Raw genomic sequence first — 18,087 nt, forward strand, 5'->3', positions numbered from 1 at the left:
TCTATAGTCTTGGTTGTCAAGCTTACGATTTCTTATATAAAAGATTATGGGAAGGAAAGAAACGATCAATACAAAATTGATTAATACACCTTGTGAGAGTGAAACTAGTTTGATTCCTCGCATGTTCGTGACAAGGAGTAGCGGGCCTGTAGCCATGGGGTGGCTATTGGCTGGCTTAGCCCCCCCCCCCAATCGAATTAGCCCCCCAAATATTTCGCCGACAATAATGATTTTTTAGGAGTGTTCAAATTGGTAGGCCAACCGAAGGCTCGTAGCATGGTCCACCGAGGCCTGCCTGTCATCATCACCGCCTGATCCTCTTGTCTTCATAACATACGTGCGATGTGTACTGTCACTGAACAAGTGTACTCGCTCATAACACTCACATACTCGCGACTCTTCTCGTTTCGTGTAATCCTATTCTTCATGGTACCAGAGACTGCATAATTTATCGCCATTTTTTTGGGAACTGCCCTTTTATACCCGGGTTACTAGTTTATTTGTTTGCCTACAAGGCGCCAGTTCAAATGTTTACATTTGCCTACACCCGATGTAGGGTGCCTACGGGCGCCTAAAATGTAGGTGCCTATTGTGTCTAGCATAAGGTGCCTATTGTGCAGCATATACTGTAATTCTATGAATAAAATAATAGAATACCTATAGTTCACTTGGAATTTGATACTTCAGCTGGATTGCCCGGCCTAGAGTTCTCCAGGTAAATCAAAGACACTCTGTACTACCCTCAAGATGATATCGGCGGAAGGAGTCAGCCATAAAAACTTGCCTTCAATAAATGCACTCAGATGCGAGGAGAGAGCACCAAATTTTCTGGGGGAGGGACTCCCAGACCCAACGCCCTGGTTTGCGCCTTTGGCGCTTCGCGGTGGCCGGCTAAGCCGGCCACATCCTCAGCCCCTCCAAAAAATTCCATAGCCCCACCGTAGATGTTAAACGCTCTCTCTCTCTCTCTCTCTCTCTCTCTCTCATTTAGAATAATTTGATTAAAAATATGACCAATAAAAATATGATTAATGATGATGTATATAATTCATGATAATGGATTACAGATTAAAAATACACAATATTATCACTGAGGTTATATATTTTATGGGTGTTTCGTGGTAACGACTTGTCACTGACAGATGACACCTGACAATATAACAACCTTGTCATCAATCATTTAATTAAAAGTCATTTATACACCTGGATGGGTTTTTTTTTCAAGTTTTATAGCTAAATGACCACTGCTCTATATCTAATTTATAACTAAATGACCATTGCTCTGAATCTAAATGACCACTGCTCTATATCTAATTTATAGCTAAATGACCTCTGCTCTATATCTAATATATATCTAAATGACCACTGCTCTGAATCTATTTTTTTCTGAATCTAATTTATATCTAAATGACCACTGCTCTTAATAAAGAGCAGGAGGATATTGCAAAAAACGTTATATGAATATGGTCACTTGTCTACCCTTTTGGGTTTTCTCCGGGTCCTCCGGTTTCCTCCCACTGCTAAAGACCCATACACGCAAGCAAATTATTGAAATAAAATTGAACCATATGTTAGTCCCGCAATGACCTAGTTTGTGTCATTAGGTAATTTATAAACTTATTCATTTAGTGGATGATAAAAACGCTTGTATAGAAAAGTGAGGATAAAATTATTGTTTTCAACCAGTCTCGTAGATCCATAGAATTGTAAATGTAAATTTCTTTCTCCACAACAAAAATAATTTATAAACTTATTCAAGAAGTGGCGTTTACTCAAAGAGGAAAATGTTACAAGAAACTGTTGTATAAGAAATGAATAGAGAATTATGGTTAAAACATTGTTTTGAACCAGGTGTGGTTGTATTGTATACCTTGTCTTTCCTTGTTTCTAATTGTTCTGTAAACCAAGACTCCAACTTGTATGTTAAGACAAGACAATTAAAGTAACATCGTTCCTTGTGTAATAAGTTTTTACCTGTTTTTATGGCTGACCTCGACATCGGTCGTTTTAAATAGAGTTGTACAGTTTTATTGACACAATGTAAACAAGATGTTATGAATTGATTTGAACAACAGAACAGGTTGTTGTCAGTAAAAACAAATAACATTACAAGTTGTTGCTGTTAATTACAACAATACCTGCAGTTTGTATTTATATACATGTATCAGTACGATGGGGAAGCAGGGGCAGATCACAGAATTTTTGCAGGAGGGGGTTTGCCCAATACCTAAGACAATTCTCTTTGGTGAGGGGGAGGGGGGTCTGTGCACCATGCACACCCTGCACACCCTGCACACCTCACCTGGCCTTGAACATATTTGAGAAGTACATGATCCCTATGGTCATATTCATACACACTGAGCTTTTTAAAGAGAGAAATCAAACACGATGTTTGACGTCAATTTTGCCTGGCACGGTTCGACCTGGTTATGGTTATTTTAGAGTAATGTAAACAAGTCTTGGAATTTATCACGGTCTCGTACTGTGTCAAGAACAGCACACTTATCAGGGCCAAGTGTAAACAGGGCTTATGTAGTTTATCTTGTCCACAGGTTTGTCTAATCGGTTTTTGTTTTGTGTGTAGTGTGGTCCTCTTGCACTTACTATATATACTTCATTTCTCCACCATCTTCTGCTCGAATTTTATCTCGGTATAAAAGATATAATAAAAACACAACACAGTTTATATGGAAATACAATCACTGGTTTATAAGTATAGCACGAGGTTTCGACAAGTATTCTCTTATTGTTATCAAGCATCATTTGTGCTTGATAACGATAAGAGAATACTTGTCGAAACGTCGTGCTATACTTATAAACCAGTGATTATATTTCCATATAAACTGTGTTGTGTTTTTAATGTGTTCAATCGCTAAATGCCTCTGAAGGATTATAAAAGATATAATATTTTTTGATGTAAATTCCACAGTTTGACTTTCTTCAATTTAACATCATAATTAACATAATTAACATCCTATATTTTTTTATATAAATTCCTAGATTTAACCTAAGAGGTATATTTTAATGATTAATTAGTGATTTAAAATATTATAGTGTTAGTTTTTTTTATAAAGTTTCATGTTTTAAAACAAAAGTTTTACTTTTAATTACGCCTACATGTTAGACTGAAAAACATGCTACTTTATTAAATGTTTTTGATAAAAATGTTCAAACTGCAGATTTGATATTTAATATATCAAAACTTTTGTTTCCCAAAGAGTTTTTTTTTTTAACATACATTTTCGACATTCCATATGAATAATATCTTGTAAATTGTACGTAACTATGAATAATATTTACTTTTAATTATGCGTCTCTTTGTTCCTGAGATAAAACCAAAATAATTAGTTCATGTCGACGTCAAGGTTTCGTCTATTAATTTATTAGTGTCATCATTAATATGCTGACCCTGGCTGACCTCAGGTGTTGATTTAATATTCAGAATGAGGTAAAAACACACCTTGAGGGTCTGTACACCTTTAGCTCGTTACAGGTAAATACAGAGGACAGGTAAATAGTGTCAATATCTTCAACAGATCTTGGCCGACGTTTTGATTGACAGAAGATGTAGACTACAGAATATAAGGATTATCTGTTGATGTGGATTAGGTTTACGAAGGGAAGAAAGACAGTATTAAATAAGAGGTGAATGGAGAAGGCAACAGAAACTTCTACCTCGTATCAGTTTGATTGACAGAAAAAGGAAACATAAAAAAAACCAAACAAGATAATTGATTCTTCTATAGAGATGTAACAAGGAGACCTGAGAAAATTAATTGATAACCCATTCAGAGAAAGGTGTAATATGTAACCTACAAAAAAGATTAACACTCAAGGTGTAACATCGAGACGTATAACGGATTAGTCTTACAGGTAACAAACAACAGACGTTACATATCTTGATTCTACACAGAAACCTGATGATTTGTTTTACCTGTGTGTTAATTTGAATGATAATAAAAAGGTAAACCAGCCAATTATGATGAAGATATGTGATATCAAGGTACAATAAGGGAATTAGGGCGTTTATATTTAGTTTTATTGTAATAAATGGATGGAGAAGGAAAAAAAACCATGAGGAACTTAAAACTAGTTGATGAAAAGGCTGTTGTTTGTTCGTTTATAAATGATTCAGGTAAAAATACAGGTGACATTGTTGTCAGTTTTATTGTTGAATAATGGTTTTTGTGTTAAGGAAGGTGACTATTCATAAATATGGGTGTTTTTACTCAAAAGAACAATATGTTTATGCTTAATGAGGAAAACTTGTCGAATTACATTTGAAATCTTGTGCGAAAAAAACACCAATGAAGACTATTGAATTCTTGCAGAAAGAATTTTTTTTATTCTTGTGGGCTATTTCACATTAATTTATAGTACTTGAAGTTTGACTTTTAATTAAATTTTGGAGAAACTTTTGACGGATTGAATTGGGCCGCAGCAGAAAGACGTGGCAGTCGCAGGATTTATTGAATTTAATTCTCAAAAAAGTATTAGAAGACATTGTTTGTGACATGTGCAGAGGACACTTCGAAATATATTAATTAAGCAACAAAAAATCTAACTTTCAATTTTACGAGTATTGACATTTACCGCTTCCAAACAGGATGCCAAGCGGATGCATGCCATCGTCATTTTTTTTTAAGAATTGACAATTTTTTTGTTTTTTTTTGAAGATTTGTTGAACTGGCTGGATTTCATAGAGTCAATTTGTCCCAACTTTAAATCTAGTAACCTTAAATTGTTTAAATATAATAATGGCAATGTTCCCTTTTAAAACAAGTGATTTTAAGCATTCCATTAATTGATATGATGAGGGATGCTGCTTCAGCGAAAATGGCTTTGTGTTAATAGGTATTTTATCACTTATTAATAAATAGTTTTAGTATTTTCAAAGTTGACAAGTGAAAATAAGAATAAAACGGAAATCTGAAAAACTATTTTGACAATGCAGGAGACCTGTACAACAAATTGCAGACATAACAAACAATATCAGAGACAGTGCATGGATATTAAACACTTGTAAATTCTCCACCTGTGGATAAAAAAATAAACCAGGTAGAGAGATGAGATAACTCTCGATGTCAGAGGTGATAAATTTATGAATGACCAAGATTTATGAAGGAAGAAAGTTGAAATGCGTCACTGTGTGATGTTTTCAGAGATTATTATATATTAATGTCAAGTTTGTCCGTTCATGAGAAAGGGTTTTTTTTTATTTATAGAAACAGAATTTGATCAACAGGCTATATTAGAGGCACCAGGATATGTTATCAAATAATTTAATGACACATGATTTAGAATTATTCGAAAGACAACAGGAGATGTCCGTTATGATAGATTATTCAGGATGACAATCGCAATGGACTGCACAGATTGGAAGGATGTGACGCTGATAATATTTTATTGCGGATGAAAATCTAAATGCTGAGAAGACTGGATCAGAGATGATAAAACCAGGAATACAATATTATAATTGAATTAATTACAGTTTGTTTGTGTGTTATATTGTGTAAGGGATGAAAGTGTCCTTTCTCTCAAACAAAAATTATTTTTAAAGAATATCCAAAAGGATAAAATATTACAATTAACTGAAGGTTTTTTGTTCGGTGGATGATAATTTGAACAGGATAGCAGAGCAAATATTCTAATATAAAAATTATAGTTAATTGAATTCAATATCTACGCCTACAAGACAATAAAAAACATCTTCAAAGGAATATTAAATAAAACGAAATTGTTACGTTGTATTGTGAGTTAAGATAAGGCAGAGAATCGCTCAACTGTGAAATATGTGGCAACATTAATAAACAACATCGTGTGAAAATTGAAGAAGAAAAGACGAGTTCATTGTTAACTTTGTGTTTTAACGTAAATTTGTAATCTTATGAAACAAAGTTGATTTGTGGAATGAAGGGAAGATATTCACCAACAATTACGATAGATTATCAAATCCGAATATTTTACAAAATAATGTGAAAAGGACGAAGATAAGAAAAGATTAGTTAAATACTTTGTTTAAGATATAATGAATGAAGTACGGAGCTACAATAGAAGCTGTTAAATATGCAGACAATATCTAGGATGTGGTATTAAGTGTTCTATATAGTAAGAAAGCATATCCTGCCTCGCGCACGGCATCGATCATTCCTAGATTCTTCTCTCCAGTCGATAAATCAGAGATCAATTATATTAGAGACGAATAAAACCAATATCTGATATTTTATGCAAAGCGAAAGTAATTGATATTTTAAACCAAGTGAATTGTAAATGGATTAAAGCTAGTGTTTATTTAGAGAGTTTATTTTTAGTATCAACGTGGAATTAATCTTGGATAAAAACTAGAAGATTAAACAGTGGAGATTTGTTGTATGTATAGATTATATATATGTAGTATTTGTTTAATCAGGAAACGTATAAATCTGTTTGTCGAACATGATTTAAAGTATTGAAGTATCTCGAAGACTACCGTAGTTAAATCAAGAGCATTGATTTTTTTTGGAGTATTTGTTATATGAATTTATTTTGTGTTTAAAATGTTTGGATTTGTATAAAATTCTTGATGTTTGAAAAACGTAGAAAGATGAAGTTGGATGGACTGGTTGCGAGGTAAGTTATTTATTTATGGTATTTAAACGCTGTAGTACAAACATTTGTCCATCATGATATTTTTGTGGTTAATCAGAATTCTTTGTTATTGATAACGTACGTGTCTGTCTTCCACTTGTTTTGATAGAATAATAAACTGCGTAAGTCACAGCGTTAGGTACGCGTATCTACATTCCTATAAACGTTGATTCAAAACCACTGAATTAAAATTGATGACACATTTTAAGCTTGGACACAAGAGAGAGAGAAAAATGGGGTTGAACGTCCACTCGACGCAAACTAGGTCATTTCGGGACTAACATATGGTTCAATTTTATTTGCGTGTAGGGGTCTTTAGCAGTGGGAGGAAACTGGAGGACCGGGAGAAAACCCATGAGGTTGGACAGGCCATCCAACCCCCCTGAACATAAAACACCTCTTATAGACATAGTCAGGCAAAAATTATCACACATAAATAAATACAAGCCAAAATCCAAATTTTAGTAATTTGATTGGATAATATTAGATTGATCTTAAAGCTTAGCCAATCAAAATTGAAGTATCTACTAAAATTTGGATTTTATCTTTAGTTAAGGAACTCTATCAGACACATTGTTTGACGATGTCTTTAACGGCAGGTACCTTCTGTCTAGGTTCGATGACAGACTTTAGTATGTAATATGCACACACGATAGAACTTTAGATAATAAATTTTTACAATCATTAAGTCGGTTGATGCAGGAAAATAGGATGTTATATAAACACTTGTATGTTTGATCTCACGTCAGTTAATTGCTTTGTATAAGTTTTATATTCTCTGGAGGGGACAAAACTCCCGATGTCCACCCAAATTACCGATTGCATAGTTTGGTTGAATATATTATGCACAAATTTGTCTAAAATAATTTTATGCAATTTTGTCCAATGTGTTAAAACCTGTAAAATTCGGTGTGTTTCCGTTGATCTTTTTGTCCAATGTTTATTTGTTTACACGAATTAATTCCTGATTGTTTGTAAATTTTCTCGGCAATGATTTGTTAATCTGTTGAGTAAATGTTTCGACCACTGCTGTAAATAAACACAGGTAAACATTTCTACAGGTATGTGAACAATTTGTCAGGTAGTATTTTACGTACAACCGTTAACTCCTCCACTGTACCTTCATAGCATCCGATATTCTTAGTGATTGGTTTTTCAGGTGTTTTTTTTTTTTTTGAATTTCGACGTTAATTTGGCTCGGGTTATATACAGGTGTCTTTTTCTTAGCAGCCGAATATGTTCAGGTGTATTTGGCTTACCTATATAAAGGTGAATTTGTTAATTCATTACCTGTAACACTCGGACACGTAACAACTCATCTAGGAATTTCACGACATGAGTTTAAGCAAGATTAGTGTTTGTTTCGTACCAAGTGCCGAGAGACGATTTTACTTGAATTTTTGTGACAATGGACGAGGGATAAATAATCGTGTTTGTTATTTTATGTGCCACGATTGTTGTTTACGATATTTTGATAACAGGGTCAGGTGTTTAGTTAAGATGTGTGGATTAATTACCAGGTAAATACTATTGTTCCGCAGTTAAAAATCCAAAGATAAACATCGTCATTGTTTGAGCTGCTTTATTTTGCGGGTATATTATACTTATTCTGCGTGTCGAAACGAGGCTAAAGTCAACATGTTTGACGTAATTAAACAAAATGTTTTAATTACTTTTAACACAGATTGATGTTTGCATAAAGAAAATAGAAAATTTAAATTCTTCAAATTCTTTTTGTCTTTTGTTTTAAGAAATCGTCATACTGACACAAGATCAATAAATATTTTGATTATTCCCCCCCCCCCCCCCCGATCCATTAACTTGAGTTGATATTTGTTGTTTATTTCTTGCAATGTCTGTATGTAATTTATCGGTTTTGTTTCATGTGTAGTGCCGTTCTCCTGCAGAGACAGAGATAGTGAATATTCTCTGGGTACTCTGGTTTCCTACGTTTTAAGACCCCTATGCAAGTTTTTGAAATAACAAAAATTATATGTTAGTCCCGAAATGACCAAGTGGATGTTTCGTAAACATTCTGTCTCTTGGATCCATGGTGGCTCAGTGAGTAAGACATCGGCTCATTAGCAAGGAGTACTCGAGTTTAATCCGTGTTGACCAAGAGAGTTACTCAGGATTGGTCAGTTTGGTTTCCCCCATGTCGGTGTTATAGGAAAGAGGGGGCTTGGCAATAGAGCTGCAGCGATATATACAGTAAGATGGTATACCATGATATACATGCCACGGTTCGGTTCACAATACTATGATAATTCTGTACCACGGTTCGGTAAACACGGTACAGATTTTTTAAACTGTACGTTTTCTTCAGATATTAAACTATCATGCAGAGTTATTTCCCCACTGTAGTTCATGTGAAAAGGAAAGATGGGTTATGGCGATGAAACATTCACCTCCAGCGAACCCCAAATCACAGATAGGGGAACATTTTGGATTAAAAACGCCAGATGAAAAAGCCATGGATAATAATGAGGCATGTCGCCATTAAATATCAAGTACTCTTTTTTATTTTTTAAGTAAATTTGGAAAGAAAAAATACTGTGATATGCATTATGTATCGTATCATAAAGTCCACACCGTGATACGTATCGTATCGTGAGGTTAGTGTATCATTTCAGCTCTACTTGGCAAGGAACAGACCTCTTGATTCAAATGGGATAAAAAAAACGAAGGTCTTTTGTACTTATTGGCGTACTCGTAATAAAAATTTCAAAGTTGGAATTAGACAAAGAGTAGGTTCAAATGCTGTTGTCCGGGCAAAATATCTTCCCTCGTAGAAAACTGTATTCCATATGTCAGTAGTCCCGAAATGACCTAGTTAGTGTTGAGTGGAGTTAAACCCAACTCTTTCTCTCCCATATGTCAGTCTTCATTATCCTAGTGCACATAAGTAGGATGGTATAAACCCTGTTACATTTCCCTCTCTGTATACAGGTTTATTTTGTCAACAAGATCAAAGCCTTTTAATTTAAGGTGTTCATTCAGCTTACAGATCTAAGATTTACTGAAGTTAATCCTGTTGTATTTATCTAAGTATTTGAAGGACCACGGACGATTACATGATAATGACAAGCCAATTCTGGTGAATTCTACACATTTCTGGCTTCAAGTTCAGGTTAAATTATATAAAAACTGTGTTCACTTTTAAGAACATTTAAACAACAATTAAAGTCAATTTTCTGATTAAAGGTCTGAATGCCATTACCATGTTTCGCATTTATCGCCATATGTTTTGCGTAATATAGGCCATTTGATGCTGTTGTGCAATTAAACCACAGTTCATTCCATATGTTAGTCCCGAATAGATCTAGTTTCTCTCTCAATCTCTCTTGAAATTTAGGGAGGTAGTAGGTTGAACTGACAACTGACACGATGTTGAGTAAATTCTATAAACTATCTCGACAGGTAATGATCTAACAAACCACCTAATGTCCTGCTCACTTACCTGTAAAATAAACGATCAGGTGTTTAAAGTGTTGTCACGACAAACACTTGACGATATTTATACGTAAAATCTGTGAAAAACTCGAAACTTAATTGATATAAAACTACTGGTATAAGTGGAGATACGAGAGTAGGTTAGACTGAATACGAGTAGCAGTGAAGGGTAGTAAAACGGACTGTTGATTCAGACCGTTATTTAAATATAACTTGAGGAACATTTGTTTAAAATATTTGGAATACTGTGGGTTAAATATTTAAGAATTGTGTCCTAAATATTGGACTGTTTTTTCTTAGCTTCTGTAAGATTAAAACAATGTTTGCCCTGCAATTTGAAGGAAAGAGTTTATGTGTGTAGCAAGTCGATTGATATTACAATTTGTCATGTCACCAATTTGTTTTTGGGTTCCCTGAACAATGAATCTTGTTGCAAGAAAATGAAATGAAATGGGGTTTAACATTCTACTGTTCTGCTCCAACTTGGCTAATGAAGACGGACTTAAGCCGTACGGTATGCTATGAGGGAAATTTTTCCCAGACATTGGCTGTACGGCCTACTCTTATATTGAATTTCAACTGCCAAGGGATTGTTTATTTGCATGCCAATGTGTTCATTGGACCTCAGTTTTTTGTCCCATCCGAATGACAAGACAGCTGTCCTTCTCAGATCATCCGTCCTGCACCACTGACACAAGGGGGAAACTATGCCGGAAAATCCTGATGCACTTCCTTGGCCAACACAGGGATCGAACTCGCAACCTCGAGACTAGCAATCCAGCGTCTTACTCACTTAATTGAACTGGTTTATTATGTAGAATAACCTGTAACCTTCTACTGTATAGCACACAGAAGGAGGAATAACCGGTAGTCTCCTGCTATAGGATTATAGCACACAGGGAGAGGAATAACCTGTAACCTCCTACTGTAGCGTTATAACACACAGGGAGAGGAATAACCTGTAACCTCCTACTGTAGAGTTATAACACAGAGAGAGAGGAATAACCTATAGTTTCCTACTGTAGAGTTATAACACACAGGGAGAGGAATAACCTATAGTTTCCTACTGTAGAGTTATAACACACAGGGAGAGGAATAACCTATAGTTTCCTACTGTAGCGTTATAACACACAGGGAGAGGAATAACCTGTAACCTCCTACTGTAGAGTTATAACACAGAGAGAGAGGAATAACCTGTAGTCTCCTACTGTAGCGTTATAACACACAGGGAGAGGAATAACCTGTAGTCTCCTGCTGTAGGATTATAACACAGAGAGAAAGGAATATCCTGTAGTCTCCTGCTGTACAGGGAGGGGACTAGTTTCCTACTGTAGGGTTATAACAGAGAGAGAGAGAGAGGAATATGCTGTATCTTGTTTATGTGTAGGATTTGCTGGGGAAAGAAAGACTGAAGAAAATAACCTGAGAAAAAAATCCAATAAGAAGAACCTTATTTCATGTTTTCTTATGCAAAATAAAAACCTACCCTGGAAGAATAACCCGTTACAGGTTTTAAGAAAAACTTTCAGAAGAATAACCCCAAATTCCCCACAGATCAAAGAGATTTACCGTTATAGGTTTATAAAAAATACCCCCCAGTTTACCTGCTAAAGACTCCTACATAGAATATAATTATTTAATAAAATTGAACCATATGTCAGTCCCTAGATGACCTATTTTGTGTCAAGTGCATCTTAAATCCCGTTTCTCTCTCCCTCTCTGTATTTAAAGTACAGGTAGGGTCATTTGTACTGTATTCTCTTTTATGTTTCAACATTAGTCAATCACAATGTTTGTTTTGACTTGACGAAAAAAGAAACCATTGGATGTTTTACGACATAGAGACTGGTTGCGCGCGATCAGTTGATTTTAGAACAGGTGTAATGTTTGTTAAGACTAATGTCATAGTCGGGTATATTGTCATATCTTGTCGTCACATCACCAAGTCGACTTTCTGTTCACAAAAAAAAGGATGTAGTTGTTCAAACGTTAGTTAAGGTAGATTGGATAACTGGCTACAATTCGTCTTTACCAGGATTTAACATTTCTCCATTAAATTCATTTGGAAATCATGTGCATCAATGAGTCGTATTAAGTTGGATTGAAGTGTTTCAAGCGAAGAAATGACTTTTCTTAAAGTTGGATATCTAAGATTAAACTGTTTAAGGTGAAGAAATGACTTGTATTAAGTTGGACTGAACTGTTTCAAGTGAAGTAATGACTTTCTCAAAGTTGGATATCTAAGATTAAACTGTTTGAGGTGAAGAAATGGCTTGTATTAAGTTGAATTGAACTGTTTCAAGCGAAGAAATGACTTTTCTTAAAGTTGGATATCTAAGATTAAACTGTTTAAGGTGAAGAAATGACTTGAACTGTTGAATTGAACTGTTTGAAGCAAATTAATGACATTTCGTAAAGTTGGATATCTAAGATTAAACTGTTTAAGGTGAAGAAATGACTTGTATTAAGTTGAATTGAACTGTTTCAAGTGAAGAAATGACTTGTATTAAGTTAAATTGAACTGTTTCAAGTGAAGAAATGACATGTATTAAATTGGATATCTAAGATTGAACTGTTTTAGATAGAGAATTCAGATACAAAACTCAATTGAATTAAACTGTTTCATGTGATATTAAATGTTGAAGAAATGAGTTGTTTTAAGATGGATATCTGAGATTGAACCATTTCAGATAGAGAAATAAGTTGTTTGAAATATTATAATCATTTGTGCCAACGATCCTACGATAATTGAGAATTTATCAGATACAATCTTCTGGTCAACTACGACTAATGGAACTAAATATAAAATCTTCAGGTCAACTATGACGAAACTATATTAAATACAATCTTGAGGTCAACTATCTCTAATGGAACTATATTAAATACAATCACTAGCTATCACTAACTAACGGAACTACATTAAATAGTGAACTTGTTTAATTACTAGAGTTCTAGAGAAGATAAATAATTTTATCATCAGTTAAAACTATTAACAGATAATTCATATATTCTGTTTGAAGATTAAATGATTGATATAAATACTACCCTGTTTAACAGGTGAAATGTTTGATATAAATACTACCTTGTTTAACAGGTGAAATGGTAATATAAAAACTGAAGGACTCTTCCGATTCGCTCAACATCTACAAATCCTATAGTAAATAGATTCAACGCAGATTTTACTAGTTTTTCTCCAGCCATTAGCTCACAACATACAAAGTAAAGGAATTTAATGCTGTACTATACACCATTTCAGCTTCTCATTAGATGAAGAGGTGTTATGGGGTGTTCTGGAACTATAGGCATACTCTGATCAAACAGCAACTAAAAGATATTGGAGGTTTTCATCTTGGGATGATAAAACTAACGTAATTCTTTAAACAGGACAAATTGAAGATGAGATACTCCTGCTGTCTTTTAAATTAACAAATATTTTTTGTTTTACCTGCGTCAGTCATCAACACCCTGCTATATGTAACGACGTTATCTTCTAATTGAAAATTTCTAAAATGGTTTTAAAAAAAAACTTGTTAAGAAGATCACTTAATGGATCTACATTTTGATGTGAAAAACTTCAGCACAGAATTGAACGTGGAAACTGTTGTAAGTCATCAAGGGGAGTTAATTCAGGGATTCTTAAAATGGATAAACTAGATTCTGAAACAATTATCACGTAACATTCCTCCATTGACGATATGTGAGGAAATATACACATTAACTTGAATTCACGAACCTGTGGAAAACATTTCATGTATGGGACAAGTTAATTTCAAAAAAAGGTCTTACAATAGAGAACTAGTTAGAAACTTGTTGGAGAAAGATCAACATCTTGATGTAGACGATTTTATTACAGAATCCCGCATGTAAACGGGTTTAGACAACTCTGTGTCATTTTTCTGTTTTATGTTTAAACACAGTAACGTGTAATTAAACAAGTTTTTTTAACGGCTTGAGGCGTGTGGTGGGGTTTTGTGGGTAAAAAGAGCTATGTCTAAATTTGATACTCGGTGGAAATTGGTAACCAATTGAAATCTCTATCAGAGTATCGCTTAAAAGTTGAAAACGTAACAGTTAACTATATAGAGAGACATGTTTTTGATGTACCATTTTTATTGAAATATATTAAAATTGTATTTAAAGTTTAATAAGTGTAAAGTGGGAGAATTTCACTATGATGTTTAAATTCAGCAGAATAATTTTCATGCCACTAATAACCTGAAACCTTTAGTTAGAAATGGATACAAGCAATTAACCCTAGACGGATACAAAACATGTTTCAATTGTGGCGAATTAAATTGTAATCGTTTCGCGAATAAAACACTTGAATTGTTAAACGCTGAAGTTGTTTGGTATCGTGGAATTTATTTTTGACAACGGAGTTAAGAATTAATTGTTTTCAACCATATTGGTAAACTATATAGAAGATTATTGATGGGTGTGAATTAGAGCAGAGAGTTTATTTACAACAAATTTTATTTCCAAATCTGACTGAATTACATAATTAATGTTTTCCATCGTAGAGAACAGAAGATTAGTTAATAACAATGGTTTGTGTAATTTATATTAATCATGGATGATTTATTTCCGATTTGTATTCAGTGATTTTGCAGTTGGTTGAATAAATTATTTTGGCGATAAACTTGAATCAGTGACATGAACTGACTGGAATAATTTGATGAGTGTGACGTAATGATGTGGGTTAATATTAGTGTTTTTATAGTTTTGGGGAGCTTTACAGGCTGGGTGATCTAGTGTAAAGCAAGGTTAGAGTTATGATTAAACAAGAGATTTTGTAACAAGCTATCATATCGTTAATGTCGTTTATATTTCTGTGGACCACCTGGATGTTAAATTGTGGTTTTATACCTGGACGTTAAATGGTGTTTTTTTACCTGTGTTTGTGAACAGAAATCATTAGTGCTGGGATCTTGACAAAACATTTCCTAGAAAGAATAAATTGTACCTTGTTTCCTTCGACCCGGTTTCTTATTTTCATATGTGATCAGAAATCGTTAACGTTTTGATCTTGCAGGTAATATGCAACCTAAGTTTTTATAAAAAGATTATAGTAACTTATGCGTTATCAGAAATCGTTAAGTGATGTCATTTTCTCTGCTACAAGTAACGTAAGTTTTTATAGAAAGATTATAGTAATTTATGTGTTATCAGAAATCATTGGTGATTTGATTTTCTCTTCAACAAGTAGCATAAGTTTTATAGAAGGTGTGAATCCTGCTTGTCATTAATTAAAAACATCAGGAATTAACAAGTTTCCAGGTACATGAGATGTGTTATGTGGGTGTTCTAGATAGAGTATGTTCAGTTCTCTTTGATCAAAAGAGCAAGGTTACCAGTCTCTGATTAAAATATCAAGTTCAAAGGATTATTCAAGGAGTTTGTTATACAAGTGATGTACTGTGGATGTATCCAATACATTTATATAGGTAGTGGAGGGCGACAATATCTCACACAATAACAAAAGACTAAAACGCATACATTGGAAACTGTACGACTATCTTTATAAGTGTTTGCTATGTGCTGACCAGAGACAACTTAGCTCTGTTAAAGAGTTCTTATGAAATTTAGGGCAACAGAAAAAAATAAATAAATGAAACCCAAATAAACGGAAACAAAGGTAGACTAGTCTACAAGTAGCTAGTGTTATAATGATTGATGGTTGGTTGACTATAAAATAAAATAATCTTTTAAATTGTCAGGAAATTATCGCATAATTGACCTTACCGTTGACCTCACTCAACAAACTTCCTGTGAAAAAGTATAGAGATAAATGTTAGGGTGTATATGAGGACGATAATAAACTGCGTAATTATTTTATTGTTTCAACTAACCACCGATATCCTGACATACTATATATACAGGAGATGTTCATTGGTTATCTTTCTAATTGGAACAGTTAATCATTTAATTAAGAGATGTGAAATTGTCTATTGGGATGAAATTTGTGACAGTTGTTTTGAATACCACAGAAACGAGTTAGAAAGAATGTTGTGATAGTTGTTAGTTTTGAATTCCACAGAAACGAGTTAGAAAGAATATTCAAGTGATTATAATATTTTGATTGAGGTATATCTGGCAATTCAAAATACCAGAAATATCTTAATTATTTGATTACCGAACTAAACAAATTTACAACAGTTTCCCTTTTAAAGAAAGTGATTTAAAACATATTTGAGACTGTTGATGACTTGCATGTGAAATGGTGACAGATTGAATTTGTATTGTTTCGAGGGATCTATATGACAATCACACTTTTTTATATTAATTTTTTTTCCATTTGTTTGATTAAAAACAGGCCTGGATATTCAATTATTTGCGTTCTAAACAAAAACAAAGATTGTGTGAAAACGTGTTTGTGTGTGTGACAAGAAAAAAACAAATATATTGTGACGAGAAATTAAATATTGTGACTTTTATTAGACGTGTATGGATAATTGGATATTTCGATGGAATGTTTTTCCAATTAAAGAATACGGGACAATCCATATTGGATAAAATGTTGTTAAATGCTATATTTAAATCAAATAGGTAAGATAATATTTTATTTTTCCGCTTGTCGATTCTAATTTTAGTCTCGTTATTTTATTCCGCAAGACCTGTTTATAAAAATGTTGATTTAATTTATTTTGTTTTCACTCACAATTTACAAGTGAATTAGCCTGCAGATAAAGACAAGAGGTCATTGACCTACGACAGGTGTACCGGGTATAGTAATACACATTTCTGATCCACTTACGTCCAAATCCATGGCATCCTCACTAAAGACCCATACGTGCAAGCAAATTATTGAGATAAAATTGAACTATATGTTAGTCCCGAAATGACATGGTTTGTGTCGAGTGGATGTTAAACCCCATTTATCTCTTTAATCATTTATTTCTATTGATGAGCTTCAAACTCTAACCATGATTTTTATGTGTTAATCATCTAAATTTCTCTTGGATGAAACCTTTCAGTCAGTGTTTTTCTAAAGCCTTTTAGTCGAAGTTTTGATTAGATTTAAATTAGGAAAATGATTATTAGCCTGCTGGCATGGAGAAAATCTGATATTCATTGAATAATTACCACCGGAAATTTGTTTTTTAAAAAAAAATGGATATAAAGGGAAGAAAAATAACCCCACCTCGTTATATTAATTTTTATGCTGCATTTTGACACCATTAGCGTTATAAGATAAAAACATTATCATCTTTGTAAAAAAAAAACTGGATGTTATAATCTCGTAAATAAATATGGCCATATAAATCCTCATCATTCATCAACAATCTTGTTAAAATTAATTACATCTTTGTGGTAGTTGGGGAACAAAAGACACTAACAAGTTTGTTAACATTAATGTACATATCTTCATCGTTGATACTGTATTTCATCTCTGCCACTTGTTGTCAAATAAGGGTATGAATAGGACAGAAGAAGTGCTGAGTCATTTAAATTAAAGAATGCCTAGTTTTTAGTATTTACCGTGATATTAAAATTTATTACAGTATACTTGCAAGGTTAAAAATAAAAATAAATTAGTTAAAAAAACAATCAAAAGAGGCCATTTCGGTACCAACATGTAACAATTTGTTTCAATAATTTGCTTGCACAGTAGAGGTATTTAGTGTTTGGGGGAAATTGGAGGACTCCGAGGTTGGGCAGACGACCCTAGTCACCCTACTCCTTGTTACACATCAGCTTACAGCTTAACATCTACCACCTAACCCACTAAAAGACGTGGTGGAACGTCAAACATGATTTTATTTTGTCCTGCTTCACTTCCGGCGTGGTTCTCCCTTGTCGGTGATGCAGGACGGAGGGGCCTGACAAGGACAGCTGTCTAGTCATTCGGATGAGACAAAAAAACAAGGTCCCATGTACACATTGGCGTGCACGTAAAAGATCCCTTGACAGTTGGAATTCGATGTAAAAGAAGGCCGCTGTCTGGGCAAAGTTTGGAGCAAAACAGTAGGACGTTAAACCCCATTTGATTTCATTTCAATTAAATAG

General features: G+C 33.8%; 1 protein-coding gene across 5 annotated transcripts in view; it reads left to right on the top strand.

The window, feature by feature from the left end:
- LOC126828853 (rap1 GTPase-activating protein 1) overlaps positions 1-18,087 on the top strand; it is a 211,360-nt gene that overhangs the window by 80,950 nt on the left and 112,323 nt on the right. The window contains exon 1 of one of the 5 annotated variants that reach the window (XM_050558905.2): positions 6,546-6,609. The exons of the other annotated variants lie outside the window; for them this stretch is intronic. Within the exon in view, the coding sequence (XP_050414862.1) occupies positions 6,563-6,609 (47 nt within the window). The 5' untranslated portion in view covers positions 6,546-6,562. Of the gene's footprint in view, positions 1-6,545; positions 6,610-18,087 lie in introns of those variants that run through there. 5 annotated transcript variants of the gene reach the window in all.

Source organism: Patella vulgata, chromosome 7 (genome assembly GCF_932274485.2).
Source record: "Patella vulgata chromosome 7, xgPatVulg1.2, whole genome shotgun sequence".
Classification (NCBI taxonomy): Eukaryota; Metazoa; Mollusca; class Gastropoda; family Patellidae; genus Patella; species Patella vulgata.